Consider the following 16212-nt stretch of genomic DNA (forward strand, 5'->3'; position numbering starts at 1 on the left):
CCATATTCTGGCTATTAGCTTTTGCATGCTTCCCAAGAAATCCCTTCCATAAAGTTTCATCATCTCAGCTGTTATTTTGTCAGATCGTGGTGCTCTGTTATTGTTTAGCTTTGCAATGGCACTGCTAACTTCTTCAAGGCTAGGCCCATCTCTTTCCCATTCAATCATTTGGAGGTTCGTGGCACTCTGATTTTCTTCCCTATCCTGATTCTGTCCTTGCTCACTTTCATTCTCATTCTGGTTCTGGTCATTCAATAGTTCATTAAAATGTTCCTGCCATCTGGTTTAAATATCCTGGTCATTACTTAGCAGTCACCCATCCCTATCCTTACATATCGTATCAATCCCTAAGATTATATGTTTATTTTATTAAGTCTCTCTGAATGCTTCACGTTGACCAGGTCATTCACTTGTTTTTCTCAGTTGTCTCAGCCTCTGAGGCATGTAAACAATGCACTGTGTTGTGCTATGCAAACCTCCTGAGCATTCAGGAAACAGGTAGTTTCTTCTGCCTATGGAGTCGGTGGTTTGCATAGTGGCAATTAAAAACACGATTCGGCATAGAGGAAGAGCTCGATGGCCTAGTGATATAGAGGTGAGACAAGCTGAGAGGGGACTGACTTGGGATTGGAGTTGAGAAGGGAGAAGAGGTTAGGAGAGCAGTAGGGCAGAAGTGAGACGACGCTCTGGTCAACAAATTGAGAAGCCAACAGAGGACTTCGTATATTCTATTCATCCTAATTCATCAGATAGACAGGTAACTATCCTAACACCCGGCCATGATTCAGGTTCAAAGGTTCACAAAACCCAACGAGTGACCATTGTCTTTTCTGCAGTTTAGTTCCTTAATTTATTTTGTACCTTTCACATTGCCAAGCGTTAACTCGTCATGCCAATGACGAGTGCTCTCATCAGAGGATGAATGATGAGTAACTTACATCACCCATTGATTAATTGGTTAACATTCTTGGTAAGATCCCACGAACTTCACGGTTCGTTACGTGGTGGAGATAAGCGGGTCTTTTTATTTTTTCAGAAATGAAAAGAGTTTGTTAACCAGTTTAAAATTCAACCCACCCCAAAATTTTGCTCATTTGTTTATTTTAGTATGTCCTTGCCATATTTCATTTTGAAAATACATAGGGCTTAAAGGTTTTTAACCGGATGGGAATTTTTTATTACATATGCCATGATAGATGTCGAGCTTTCACCTTGCTGATGAACTCGATGAAACATTAGACCAGTTATTAGATATAGCACGAAGGACTACAAGTTTTAATTTAGATGTCAGCGGTCCAACTGCAAGTTCAACCCCCAAATTTAAACGTAGCTCAATATTAACTAGACGCCTTCAGCGACAAAATATTAGAAAAACAGGAATATGAAAAGCAATTAGAGCAACAAGGTCAGGATTTGAGAGATTTAGGCCCAACACAATTTGCAACTATGGCTCAGTCTCAGTTTGTTCCCCCAACTATTTTAGAGGGTATCCCATTTCAAGGGATAGGCGGGGAAGATGTATCGAAATTTTTAGATAAAGTAGAAAGCCTTGCCATTTTAAATGGTTGGAACAGCGCCAGAAAGCAGGAATTGTTCCCAGCCCTTTTGGCCGGGCCAGCGTTACGATGGTATCAGGCTTGGAAAGATGTCCCAGAAAACCAAGACAGTTCTTACAAGAATATACGACAAAAAATTAAAGACGAATTTACAGGGTCCTTGGATCAACTCCAGATCGAGGTACAAATTCAATACAGGTTACATAAGTAAACTGAGCAAGTTACAAATTATGTTCGGGACAAGCAGTTACTTTTACTTAAAGCAGACCCCAGAATGGGCGTTCAACAGCAGATCAAACAAATTATATTAGGATTGCAGGTGGATTACATGAAAGATATCCATCATAAAGAATACGAGTCAATGCATGGGTTGCTTAAGGATTTAAAATCCTTCGAAAAGCTTCAGTTCTTGATGAGACAGCGCAAGCTGAAAGAGCTGAGGTGTGAAGATCAAAGGGACAGTTTATTCCTTCCATTGAACAGCGCACCAACACTTTCGCAACAGCAGCAGATTTTATTGCAGAATAACAATCTGGCTACTGCTGAGTCTGCACAATCGCGACCTACTTCAGAGATCGACACAAGATTCAATGCCTTGCAGAAGGAGGTTGAACAATTGAAATTAGCAAACAATCCTCACAAGTCCAAACTCAGGAAACTGGTTTGGAAGCTAGATTAGCTAGTCTTACTTTTAGACTGGATAGCATGGACAATCAAAAACAGCACCCTGGCACTGACTCATCTAGTCTGAGACAATTTAGAGAACCATATTATAAAGATAATTATCAGGCAGGAAATAATTATAGAGGTTCCTACCGGGGTAATAATAATAGACGACCACAGTATAATAGGGAGTATAGGAATGCACGCCCTAATAATAATAATAATAATTCAGATCGCAATAGGCGATATGGCAATACCCAACAATGGCGAGGACGTGGAAACTTCCGCGGACAGAACTCGCGGGGTTCCTCGTCTTCAGTAGGGCAAGGCCAGGAAGATAAGGAAGAGCAACGGGGGAGACCACGCTGCTCTATTTGTAACTATCCCAATCACTCGGCAGCCACTTGTTTTCAGAACAAGGAGGCTTTAAACGAGCGGTAACTGCCCATAGAAGAGACGTATGCGCAGATTTTGTAGGAAAGCAAATTTCAGTCTCTACTTTCCCCTATGAGGAACTAATTTACATTAACACAGTGATAGGGGGACAACGTCAGAGGTTTCTTGTGGATTCCGGGAGCCAAGTATCAGTTACTAGTGATCGAGGTATTCCTTCAACCGCCAAACGTTTTAAAATTCATACGGCCATAAGGGGAGTAGCAAAGGAACAAATTGAAATTAAAGAGATTGTCCTGCTAACATTTGCAATAAACGGCCGCAATTTTACCCACCCTTTTCGGATGATTCCAAATTTTGAACATGGGACAATCTTGGGTAATGATTTTTTAAGAGCTCATAAAGCAAATTTGGATTTTGATCAAAATTGACTCACATTGAGGAGATTTGGTACTCCTCCGCGGAACCAGTTAAGGACGAAACACAGAAAAACCTTTGACGTATCCATAAAAGTTGCTAGTCTGATCAGGGATTTATATATGCCAGAATTTGTAACTTCCAGACAAATTAGAATTAAATCTAGGTCTCATTTGTGTATTCCTGTCAAATTGACAAATTCTAGTAATCAGAATTTAACTTATTTAGAACCAGATTTACAGTTTCAAATGGACACAGGCTTAATGGTGCCTCGAGCCATTGTAAATCCGGAGTCATTTTTAATTTGGATTACTAACCCAAATTCTTACAAAATTAAAATTAGGAAAGGGGCACGCTTAGGTACCGCAGAGGCATGGCAAAATCCAGTACCAGCTTCGCGTCATATTGCAGATGACGAAGGACCTAACGTGATGGTGACCAAGGAAACTGGCACCATGACAAAAACAGTGCACGACATTACTAAATTTGATATTAATCCAGCATTAGAACCCGATCAGAAGTTGCAACTTACACAATTATTAGAGAGGTATGTAGATTTGTTTTCATGGTCTGAGCAGGACATTGGTTGTGCCACAAACTATACGCATTGTATAAAGTTAAAAGACGATTCTGAATTTCACGTCCCAGCCTACCCTATACCTGTACACCTGCGTTCGGAAATTAATCAGCAAATTAACAACTTGCTAGAAGCAGGGGTCATCAGTCCTACAACATCACCCTACAATTCCCCAGTCTTTCTTGTTAAGAAGAAATCAGGAGCTTATCGCATGGTGCAAGATTTTCCATTACTTAATGCCAGGTCTGTTTTCGATTCAGTTTCAATAGGAAACAAATCAGAAATATTGCATAATATGGCCGGTAAGAGAGACCTAAAACAATGATTCTTTCAGATTCCTTTAGCAGAAGAATCAAAAAAATACACTGCTTTTACTATACCAGCCAAGGGACAATTTGCTATGAATTTTACACCTATGGGACATGTGACATCTCCCGCGGCGATGACCCGGTGTGTCCAGCTCGCTACAGCGGGTATGAATGATAATAATTTTGCCTTTTATATTGATGACATGTTTGTATTTGCTAACACATTTAAGGATATGTTGGTGAATTTAGAAAAAAATGTTCCAATGTTTACGATCTGCCGGATTAAAATTGGCTGTACCTAAATGTTCATTTGGATACTACGAGACAATTGCCTTAGGCCACAATGTGGGCAGATATGGGTATCGTATTAGCGATAGGATACTGTCATCCATTAAGAATTATAAAATTCCTACCACCATAAAAAAGGTTAAGATGTTTTTAGTTCTTTGCAGCTACGTGAGGAAGTACGTCAAAAATTTTTCTGACATTGCATCACCATTACAAGGTTTAATCCGTAAAGGTAAGAAATTTACATGGGGTCCTGAACAACAATCAGCATTTGAAAAATTAAAAGAAGCACTAATTACTGCACCTGTTTTGTTACCTTACGATCCAGCGAAGAACACCAAGGTTTTTACCGATGCTTCATCTCATGCTGTCAGTGGTGTATTGATGCAACCCAATGCAGAAGGAGAGTACTTGCCATGTGCTTACTGTAGTAGAACTTTGACGGACACTGTAAAAAGATTGAGTTTAATTGAACAAGAACTAACAGCAATTTTATATGCTCTCAAATCATTTAGATTTTTTCTTGTGGGGCGCCATTTCGATTTACACACGGACAATAAAGCAATTACGTATATTAGGACATCCCGTAATTTAAGCTCAAAGCTTCTTCGATGGAGTAACATTTTGGAGGATTTTTCATTCACTCCTATACATGTCAAAACTACGGAGAACATCGCCGATCCCCTCAGCAGAGAATGTGGAGAAAATATAGAGGATGGCAACATTGAAGAAGACATTCCCGAACCCAGGATACTTACATTATTTGATGCAACCACAGCTGGCGCGGAACATCAGAGACAGGATTCCTTTTTTAGCCCAATTATTAAAATTTTGGAGGACCCAGACAGGGACGATGGAACACAACCTTTATCCATCCAGAGGCAGGTTTATCATCATGTATTGGAAGGTGGTTTATTATATAGACAGGAGAAATTAGGAGCCACTACCAGGAAATTGTTATGCATTCCAATGACGTTACGTGATTCTGTGATTGAGACACTCCACGGTTCACCCATAGGAGTCTCTCATCTTGGATTTACCAAATGTTACAATGTCGCATTACCACGAATTTATTTTCCAAATATGAAATTATTTATACAAAGGAAAATTAGGGAATGTATTACATGCCAGCAGAATAAACCCCGTCCAGGTCCACCAGTAGGAGAACTGTGTACTTTTTCCCCGCACAGAAGCCATTCCAGTGGATTTGCCTAGACTTTTCAGGTCCATATCCTCCTCCGTCCAATCTTCGTCACCGATACATAATTGCCGCAACAGATTTTGGGACACGGTATTTAATAGCCAAACCAGTTGCGGATTATACGGCCAGTACATAAAATTACATGGTCTATCTGATTACTTGATCCCCCATCCGGAGTTCTCCATGTTGCTTTATGTATATCTTTATGAGGATAAAAGGTGCCTGCTATGATCATTTGATGTGTACTTGCGAAATCAATCAGTTTTATTCCGTTATCATTACTCTCGTGGTGTTGGCTTTGCGTTCAAATCACTGGTCTACCCCAGGTTTCCTGACCTACCTTTGCATTAAGATCTCCGAGAATTATTTTAATATCACATCGAGAGCAGGAATCATAGGCCCCCTCCAATTTATCATAGTAGGCATCATTTTCATCCTCAGTTTTATCCTCCGTTGGTGCGTGGGTTGTTATCAAGATGTAGTTATAAAATTTTCCTCTAACTCTTAAAATACAGGTTGTGTCATCTATTGCCTTAAAATCCATTACAAGATTTTTCAACTTCTTCTTTATTAAAAACCCTGTCCCAAATTCATGTCTTTCTCCACAGCTATAGTCAGTGACGTGCACTGAGGAGTAGCTAGTCTAGCAGAGATAGATCAATCAATCTCACATTTCGAATTATATTCAAATCACAATATTTATTGTCTTGTTAAAGCCACACTTCATATGCAACACTTTCTTTCCCACGCGCTTCTCTTCCATCGGTGCGATCCGCGGGCAAAGCTGGCTGGATACCTTAGCTCGCTCTTCCTCCACCTGACCAATTTCTAGGTAGAAACGGCTACCCAAACGAAAAAGGAAGATTTTTACCTCTACCTCCTTTGTCCCCTCGCCCCCCGCTGCAATGGTTGAAAGCCCAGGCTTTCAGGTCCCCTAGTCTATCTCCTATAGGACAGATAGGGGATTGGTTTCTCATAGATTTTTTGTAAATCCTCTAAAGAACTCAGGGTAAAATTTTCTGCAGTACTTATGTTCTCTGTATTTACACAACCTTTTACACGTTGTTCAATATGTATGTATAATATGGGATGTAGTTTTATTATTTATGAAATGGGAATGTGTTATGTGCAGACAATAATATTATGCTCTCTTTCTTTTTTCAAGTATGGAATATATAATGATTAAATTAAAAATATGTGCTCGGGCTCTCTCTCACTCTCGTTTTAGTAATTTTATTTAAATATACTACTCTTGGCCTCTAACAGTCATAAATACGGATGTATTTATTTGGGCATATTGTTGTTGGTTTGTTTATTTTACTTTGCTTTTCTGCCACATTTGGTTATTGCGAAAATGAGGATGAGTGATGATAGATGAAATTGATGAAGGGACCTCATATGAATAATCCAGGCCAGGATTCGAACCCGTGATGAGTGCACATTCTTGTCCTATGTGTTGTACTCTGCAGTGAATAATGAAATAATTTGGAATGAAAAATGTATCTCAGAACTCAAAAAGCCAAATGAATATTATTGAAGAAAGTACAAAAAAATGTGTTTTGTTACCTGTTTTGTTTCTGTGCATAAAGTGTACTTAAAACACCAAATCAACCAACCATGGGGGTGTGGTTATCACAGTGCGCTTCGACACCAGGAGTTCCGAGTTCGAACCCCTACCTGGGCGTGGATGTTCTTTGTGTTTGTCCCTTCATTAATTTTATCGTATCATCTTCGTAATTAACCAAATGTGACAAAAGAGTGACGCTAAGTAACAAAAATGAAATCAAATCATTGATTGATTGCTTGATTTGGTTTATTTTACTTCGCTTTTTCGCCTCTTTTGGCTAATTGCGAAGATGAGACGATAAAATTGATGAAGGGACACACACAAAGAATACCCATGGCCAAGCCGAGATTCGAACCCAGGATCTCTGGCTTAGTAGTCAAATCAAATCGTTTTTTATTTTCGAATGTGGGTGGGGTTTATGTGTACTTTTTTTAGTACTCTTTCATCATTTTACATTTTCCTGTTATTGACATTCGTTTTTTTAGGAATAAGGGTGTGACCCACACCAACCCCACCCCCCCTTGAGCATGCCACTGACTGCTACACCAATTGTGGATGTCACTGCATGTCACTGGCTATAGTATATTACTGTATCTTTTTGCTCCAACACATCCTTCCCAGTCCACCTTACTTCCCGTAATGCAAGAATATCAATCTCGTATTTATTGAACTCTTTGATAACGTTTCTTAGGGCCGCAGTTCTGTATAGGGATAATATGTTCCATGTTCCTAATCTGATAACCTTTTCCTTGCCTGTTCGTCTTACATGTTCCTGTCCGGCTCTCTGATTTGAAGGCTTCTCAACTGTTGGTGTTTTTACTGGGATGAATGGTCAGTCCCACACCAAACCCCCAAACTTGGGGGACCAGGATTTTGCATTGGGGTTTACTCCCCTAGGGAGGCTGGCTTCGCTACGCCTTACTCTTGGTTTTCTATCAGGGTATCCTTCCCTTAGCCTTTGGGGATCCCTCCCCTCCCTGCAAGGCAGCAGGGGCAGTACTTATTTAATGGCGGTACTTCCTCGCCATGTCACAGTGTTGGCAATGGGCTTTTCTGGGATTTTAATGGGGATATTCCTGCCACCGGCCAACCCTCCCAGACCCTGTTAACACTGCCGCCTGCATCCGGGACTGCTTATTTGGCATTGCCTTATTCACAGCTAACCACCATCTCTGATGGCCATTTGCTATTCACCACCTGCTACCCATCCGGTTGTTGAGGCTCACCCCTTCCTAGGGAGGCCAGGATGAATACTATTTACTTACACAATTATCGGCTGGAAATCTATGGCATTTTATACCATTTCCTCTAGTTTTCTCATTATAGTTTAACAGCTTGCAATAGCACAATTAGTCATGATTACAGTTGACAAGAACAACAAAATCTCCTTTCAAAACAAATAATACAACTAAAAGAAATCAAATGTGCTAAAATTAACAACCAGCTTCCTCTATGGAGATCTTCCCCACGATGATAGCGACATTGCACCCACTGATGATCGTGCGTACCAACTGCGCACACACATCAGCATCCATATCTGATTATGAGAACAATGAAACAGGAAATGCATAGCAGTAAATATAAAACATTATGTAACCATAAAAATAAAAATGCACCTTATTGTAGTGCATAATTGCAAAATGATCCATGTATTTTCAACCTAACTTTAAATACATGTCTGTTTTTATCTGAGGCAAACGCTAACAGCATTAACTATATACACTCCACACTATATACCTTCAAGAATATATAATATTGTATTTTTATTACTGGCATGTTTGACACTTGTGACTAGATTATTTTTTATATTTCAAAGGTGTAAAAGTTTGTTGAATTGTTAATATTTCTTTGCAATATAATGTATTGTAATTTTTTTTCAGATTATTTTGAATGCTGTAAATGCTGAAGTTACTGCATTCTACAGTAACAAAGTATCAACCATTGGTAAAGACTGATAAGCTATACAGCAAGATGGATTGTGCAGGGGATTCAGAAATCAATTACATCAATCAAGTCAGAGCTTCTGTTCCAGTTTTAACTTCCGATAGACACAAAGGTCAAGCTGGTAGAATTGGAGTTGTAGGAGGATCGGTTGAGTACACAGGAGCTCCTTATTTTGCAGCCATATCAGCTCTGAAAGTTGGGGCTGATTTGGCACATGTATTCAGCATGCGTGATGCAGCCCCAGTTATAAAATCATACAGTCCAGAACTTATTGTGCACCCAGTTTTGGATGCAAAAGACCCAGTCGAAGAAATCAAACCTTGGTTGCCCCGGCTTCATGTGCTAATTATTGGCCCTGGACTTGGGAGAGATGAAAACACAATGAACACAGTTGAATCATTGTTGGAATATTGCAAATCTGAAAAGAAACCAGTGGTTATTGATGCCGATGGTTTGTGGTTACTTACAAAACGACCACATCTTATTAGAGACTATCCCGGTGCAGTGCTCACGCCAAATGCTATGGAGTTTTCTCGGCTTGCTAAAACTGTTCTCGATGAAACATGGCCTGCAACTCCAGAACCTGAACCAACATGTGTGAAGAAGTTAGCAGACGCTCTTGGTCCCGATGTAGTTGTGGTTCACAAAGGTGCTATGGACATGATCGCAGGAGGTGGCCACCAGGATGTGTGGAAATGTTCCGAAGGTGGAAGTGGTCGTCGTTGCGGTGGACAGGGAGACCTTCTGTCTGGTGCCCTGGGAACATTCTATACATGGGCATTACAGTGTCCATTATTGACAGTGCCTTCAAAAGCATTGGCTGGAGTAACAGCTGGTTATGGTGCATGCAGATTAACGAAAGAGTGCAATCGTCGAGCTTTCCATAGGTTTGGACGAAGCATGACTACTACGAATATGGTGGAAGTGATTCATGAAAGCTTTGAATCTTTGTTTGAGGATCAGGCATTTACTTAATGTACGTACAGTGTTTTTTGTCTGATTATGTCGAGTTTCAATTCTAACTGCCGAAGTGATATTCTACATACATCTGCCAGTACTCTACAAGACTGATTTTTAATTTGTCATCAAATAATATTAGCATTTTGAATTGTTGATTCATGTGCAGTCTATATAATTCTTTGAGTTTATATCATTTTGTGATATGTACAGTCAGTAACAAACTTGTCCATATTTCTTCTTCTTCTCATATTGTGCACATTTGTATGTAAAACGGGCTTAAAGTTATAACGGAGGAAATGGAATACTTTAATTCTTGACTGGGAAGGATTTTATACTTGTAAAATAATTACAAATATTTTTTTCATTATGATTGTTTTGCTGGTGCAAATTTTTGAAAGTGTTGCATACTGGAAGAACAGTGTAACACACAGGCCAGAAATAAAGAACGTTTTCTATATTATTGATCTAAAATGTTATTTTTTAAAGCTATGCTAATGTACACACACACACATCAACTAGAAATTTCATGTTTTTGCTTCCAGCTGTTCTACGTGTCTACAGTACAATTGGCACGAATCTTGTACAGTCACAGACACTTCTGGGTTGTAATGACCTCATTTACTTTCAATGGAATTGCTACAACCCAGAAGTATCCGTGACTGTACCAACTGGATGGTATCCTTTGTCTTGCCTCTATAATGTTCCATCATTTGTCAAAGCCAAACAAATGAAAGATACAAACTAAAGGTTAAAAGATTAAAAATCAGTAACTTACGTGTGTGAGCATGAGATTTATCAAACTACGTTTCGAAGGTTATACTACCTCCTTCTTCAGGTTGAAACGATGTTTTCAGACACCCGACATGCTGCCTCGTCGAGAAAGTGATAGTTGAGGATTTAGGTTAAAATGGTATAGGAAAGACACTTCCTAAGAAAAGAATGTAACATACACATACTAAAACCGTGCAATACTCTAAAAAAAACAAAAGAACGTTCAAAGCTGATTACGGCGAACTGCCGATCGGTGCTCGGGGTAGGCGAATGCACGGTGTCAGCTCATACCTGGAGAAGGAAAACTCCCCCCCCCCCCTCCCGGTCTATCCTCAACCGGGGCTCGTGAGTCACCAATCCAAGGAGAAGTCAATTTCCACCTCGGCGGCTTTCCTAACCTCAGGGGTAACATGGAAGTCCATCTCGTCTCTACTCCCGGCGGCTTTATCCCATTTTTTAAAAAAGTTTATCCAGCCGTCTTCCAAATTCCCATCATCCCTGAAATGAAATGAAAGAAGAAAAAAACATGACTTTTGCTGCTTTCCCTACAGTCATGAGCAACTCTAAGGGAGATTTTACACCAAAGTGACATGTCGCTTGGGAATGAGCTAATCACTAGCAATGTTACATGCCATAGCAGCAAGACTGGCTGCACAAGCTTGCATTCGATTGGTGAAATCCTGAAGTGACACGTGTTGTCTGTCGCCTCAGTGTGAATTCTCCCTAAAAGGACAATGGTAATGTGCTAGGCTTCTGCATTGGGACCCCTTGTTTCATCATGCATGCTTAGGGAGATGGCTGAATCATAGGAGCTCTCACTAAACAAGACTAAGAAGGGATGGAAGATGTGATATTGTCCTTTGCCCCCTCACTTCCATCATCCCAGGACTGACCCCAAAACTGACATGACATACTTCTGGTTTTTGTTGTCCTTGTGTGTGCTGAGCTCCACTTTACAGCCTCAGGTTTTTAATAGGTAAGGTAATTTTAGTCCTCAGAGGCAGGTAGTGATTTTAGTTACAATAAAGGGCTGGACTGCTTATAATGTAATGGGGATGATACACCCAATAAGTTTTAATTCAAATTCGAAAAAGCTATAACAGTCCAGGTATCATACGTTCATCATCTATTATTTTATTTATGCATTATTCAACAACGTGCCATTAAAAAACAGCATGCGGGTTGCAGTTTGCAGATAGAATGGAAATAATGCTTAAAATTCTCCACTGCATTTTGCCACCACCCATTTTTCCTTGTCAGTTGTTTAGGTTAGAAGTTTTCATTTAAATACTGCATTGCCATCTTACACTTAAAATTTCTGTTTGTCAATTTGTTAATCTATTTTCGTGTGTGCAAGTCAGTAATGTTTATATAGTGATGTAGTTGTTATTTTCGAGTATGCTAAGGATTATTTATTTTACTGTGCTTATTAGAGGTGTAAGGGGTGACCTTCCACGTAGTACACCCAATTGTCAACCTCACTTCCAGTTAGTACATCCTGAACTGCTTTTTACAGACTAACGAGGCTCTGGCGACTGGCCCTATGGCCAGTATAATTCTGTGTGTTGTCCTGTTTTTTGTCCTTACGTGTGCTGGGTATCCCTTTACAACCTCGGTTTTTAACCTGTCAGAATATTTTAAGATTTTAGTTATGGGACATTACAGTTATGTGATTTGTTATGGTAAGGGGCTGCACCCCATATAACATGACAGGTACAAAATAGCCTGTGCTGACACACCCAAAATTTTAAATTCAAATTCAAAATCAAACTGTCCTTATTAGTGTTTTTTGCCATGTGTACACTCTGCAGTACCTTGAGGATGCTGATATTAAGAAAATAAGAGCAGTATATTGGTACAAAAGAAAATATTTACAGTCGATAAGTTTTCCCTGCTACCGTACAGACTGGGAATCTTGAATTTTGTATAAAATGCCTGAGAATATCTTGTAAAACAGAGCAGTTTTTATACATATCTTACCCTTGCTATTGCATTCAACCCTTCCCAGGATTATTGTTTACCAGCAAAATCAAATTTTTAAGGAAAGGTAAGTGATGCCCTTATTGAATATGGAACCCCATGAATTAGTTATATTTTATTTTGCCCTTTTAGTGTGTATGAATTCATCCTAGAAAGATGTAAATTGAAATAAATAATTCTTGAAGCTTTCCTGGCAGCGAATGATGATGAGATTTTCTCGGGATATCAACCAAGTGATTTCCAAATAGGCTACCGAGCTTTCGAGAGCTAACGCCACTCTCATCTTCAGGGTAGAAGTGCAGAGATGTGTCAGAAGTAAGTTTATGTATTTTGTGGGGAATGAGTCTGGTGTAGGGAAACCTCAACAGGAACATGGAGCTCGAAATTGGACCCAGCCTGGTTAACAATAGTCGACTGGGAGCATGGATGTCAGAGAGACACCACCTGATTGGCCCACCACCTATACCAGACTCCTCCCCCATTCAATACATAAAACTTACTTCTGACACATCTCTGCACTTCAATCCCTGAAGATGAGAGTGGCATTAGTTCTCCAAAACTTGGAAGCCTATCTGGAAAATCCGAGAAAACCTCTTCATGTAAATAGAATATTTTGCAATTGAAAACATTTGGAGGAGAGAAGGAAGAATTTTAATCTGAAAGCCCTCACATACATCACTTGATATTTGACTACAGTAAAGTATGCATGGCTCATGGTCAGGGTTGTGCAATTATGTGTAAAAAAAAGGTTTTCTACATGACACGTAAATTACATGTAAAAAAAAAAATGTATAGAACATAAAGCACAAAATAAACCACAATCAAACATAATAAAGGAAACATGTTTTTGCGATGCTTATTGTTATGTATGTCAGTTGGCAGTGGCAGAAAAAAAAAGCTTTAAAAACTTTCCTTCCGAATTTGTATGTGCTCTTGTGTTGGAATTTTACAATTTAGAAATAAATAGTTAAATGTTCTGTTCATTACATTACTAATAGGCATTCATTGCTAATTGTCCCATGAACAACAAATTTTCACACTTTTTTAATTTTCCATCAGCGGTGTCTTTTTCAGTACAACGTATAAGAATTGACAATCATTTTTAATGCAGTTACATATATGTATGTAAAGCTGTTACTAAAACTTTGAAAGCCAATCCAAAAAAACAAAAAAAAGTGTCATTAATTGTTATGTTATAAATACAAGTACAAGTGCAAGAGGTACAATATGTGAAGCACAGTTCTATTTTAAAATATTTGTTAGTGAGGGTAAGGGTGTGAAGTGGCTGTATAAAGAATCCTCAGAAAATAATGATTTTGTGCTGAAATATGTAAGAAAATTAAAGTTTAAAATATAATTAAGGTATTTTTTTATATTAGTAATTTACAAAAAAAATAGTTTTTTACATTTGTAAAAAACTGGTTTTCTACACAAGTAAATTCCATGTAACTTACATTAAAAATGTTCATGGTGCATAAGACATCCTTTGCTAAAATTAAGTGTAGAAGTCTTATCATACCCAATATTTTTTCTTGCTGATGGGTGGTATGTTTCACTTCAAAACAAGAACACACAGAAAAAACCTAGTCACACTTGATATAACACAAGAGAATGTAATTTTCTACAGCACCAGAAGCCACTGAAATGTGGATTTGAATTGATCCAAATGTTTTGAGTAAAATCTTTCTCTTTTTTAATGTAGACATAAAAATGTTTTTTTCTATGCCAAGTAATTAACTGCTAAATTATGCATAATATACATAAAATATGTATTGAGTAAATTGTTCAACCCTGTATGTGTTACACATCATTTGTGCAATGAATGCTAAAAAAATGCTAAAAACCAATCAATGTGAATGTGAACCAGCCACTGCCTTTTCTTCAAGATGAAGAAAATGCAGTGGCTGGTGGAATTCTCTCGGATATAAAGTTCATATGAACAGAATGAGCAAAGCAACACAAATGACACTTTTTATAAAATACATTTTGTGATTTGCTTTTCTTTTCAGTTGACAAGATATGATTTATCTTTATGCAAATTAATAGTAATGTTAGCAAAGTATGTAAAATGTAACAGGCCCGTACCCAGGGAAAAGGGGGGGGCAAGGGGGCCATGGCCCCCCCCTCGAGCCATGAAATATGTTGATGCAAACCTACAAAAATAACATGGATATTTTTTAAAATTTTGCAAGAATTTAGATTTTCTTCTTGTATAAATGAATGGGTTTTGTCTGGAGAGAGGCAGACTCCAGAAGTCTGCAGTCTACTATATTTAGTAATTTTAGTTTTATAACCATTTATGTGATTCTACTAAATGTTCCAATTTGGTCGGAACAGTTCACCATATTTATTCCCTGTTTTGACTTTTTTCGAACTGCAGTCTTGATGAGAAAATGTCCTCTTTTTGTGGTTAATTCACATTCAGACATGTTCTTCATTATAAGGATAATTCCATAGCGTTGGGGGTCACATCCAGGGTAGGAATTCCCATGGCAGAAGGGAGGGATCTCCCACCTTCCCACCAACTATATTGTTCTATTAAAATTTTTCCCCCATTAAAATTTTCCGAGCGTAAGACTTTGTGTTATAACAATAAAGATAAGCAATACGTTTGGACTTCAAACATACTTTACTAAGAATAACATTATAAACACATACAAAGAATGATGTCAGCCTGTGTGTGAATGTTGCATACATCTCTTGTTCTCTATCTCTCTCTCTCTTTAGGGTTCGTATCAGCATGGGGTAAAAACGTACTTCTACAGTCATAGATAAGATTTTAAAATTATATCAAATTGGACTAGTAAGAAATGGAGCCGTAGCTGCGAAGGTGGTTGTCATTGTCACCCTAGGCCCCTGGAACATAGAAATTAGACCGACCTGTAATTTCTCACCTCTTTTCGTCGAGAATAAAACATAGCACTTACATGTTAATTTAATAGGAAACTAACGTCTTCTTAACGTTTCTCATTTTTTGTCCCTCCAACCAGTTATCTTTAATTTGCAATCGATTTTACAGATGTGAAGAATAACACAGACTGGTTAATGAAGATGGTGTGAAATGCACAACCGACTGTTCTTTTATTAGCCACATTTCTTGAATGCTAAGTTTTCTTTTCATTGGATTCAACAGAAAATAATAAGTACATAAAATTTCTACAATGTCTAAGTATGCCAGCTACATCTAGGTAGGGGGTGCAAATTTGGTGCAGGGGTGCGAAAATCATTCTCGTCCTGGGCACTGAAATCTCTAGCTACAACTCTGATAAGGAAATATTTCCTTTCGAGAGACCATTAATAGATTTACACCATTATAAAAACATAACACAATAAAAGTATGAAAATGTAATTATCATTTTTAATAAAAAGCAATAATTAAATAATATCTAACACTTATTAAAAACATTTCCCCTATTTTCTAATTTCTTGACATTTTGAACCAGTTGTTAAAGGAATTAATTTGCTAGTTTATAAATGTAGCAAATTATTTTTTTATATATGTTTATAAATATAAATAAGATATAAATTAATTATTTAATAATTGACATACTTCATGATAATTTTATATATATATATATATATATATA

General features: G+C 38.2%; 1 protein-coding gene across 3 annotated transcripts in view; it reads left to right on the top strand.

Moving 5' to 3' along the window:
* Naxd (NAD(P)HX dehydratase) overlaps positions 1-10331 on the top strand; it is a 46335-nt gene extending 36004 nt beyond the window's left edge. For all 3 annotated transcript variants that reach the window (XM_083119784.1, XM_083119785.1, XM_083119786.1), the window contains exon 2: positions 8851-10331. In XM_083119784.1, the coding sequence (XP_082975910.1) occupies positions 8870-9889 (1020 nt within the window). In that variant the 5' untranslated portion in view covers positions 8851-8869 and the 3' untranslated portion in view covers positions 9890-10331. The remainder of the gene's footprint in view (positions 1-8850) is intronic.
* Positions 10332-16212: the final 5881 nt, after the last annotated feature.

This window comes from Lepisma saccharinum, chromosome 3 (assembly GCF_977018435.1).
Source record: "Lepisma saccharinum chromosome 3, izLepSacc3.1, whole genome shotgun sequence".
NCBI lineage: Eukaryota > Metazoa > Arthropoda > Insecta > Zygentoma > Lepismatidae > Lepisma > Lepisma saccharinum.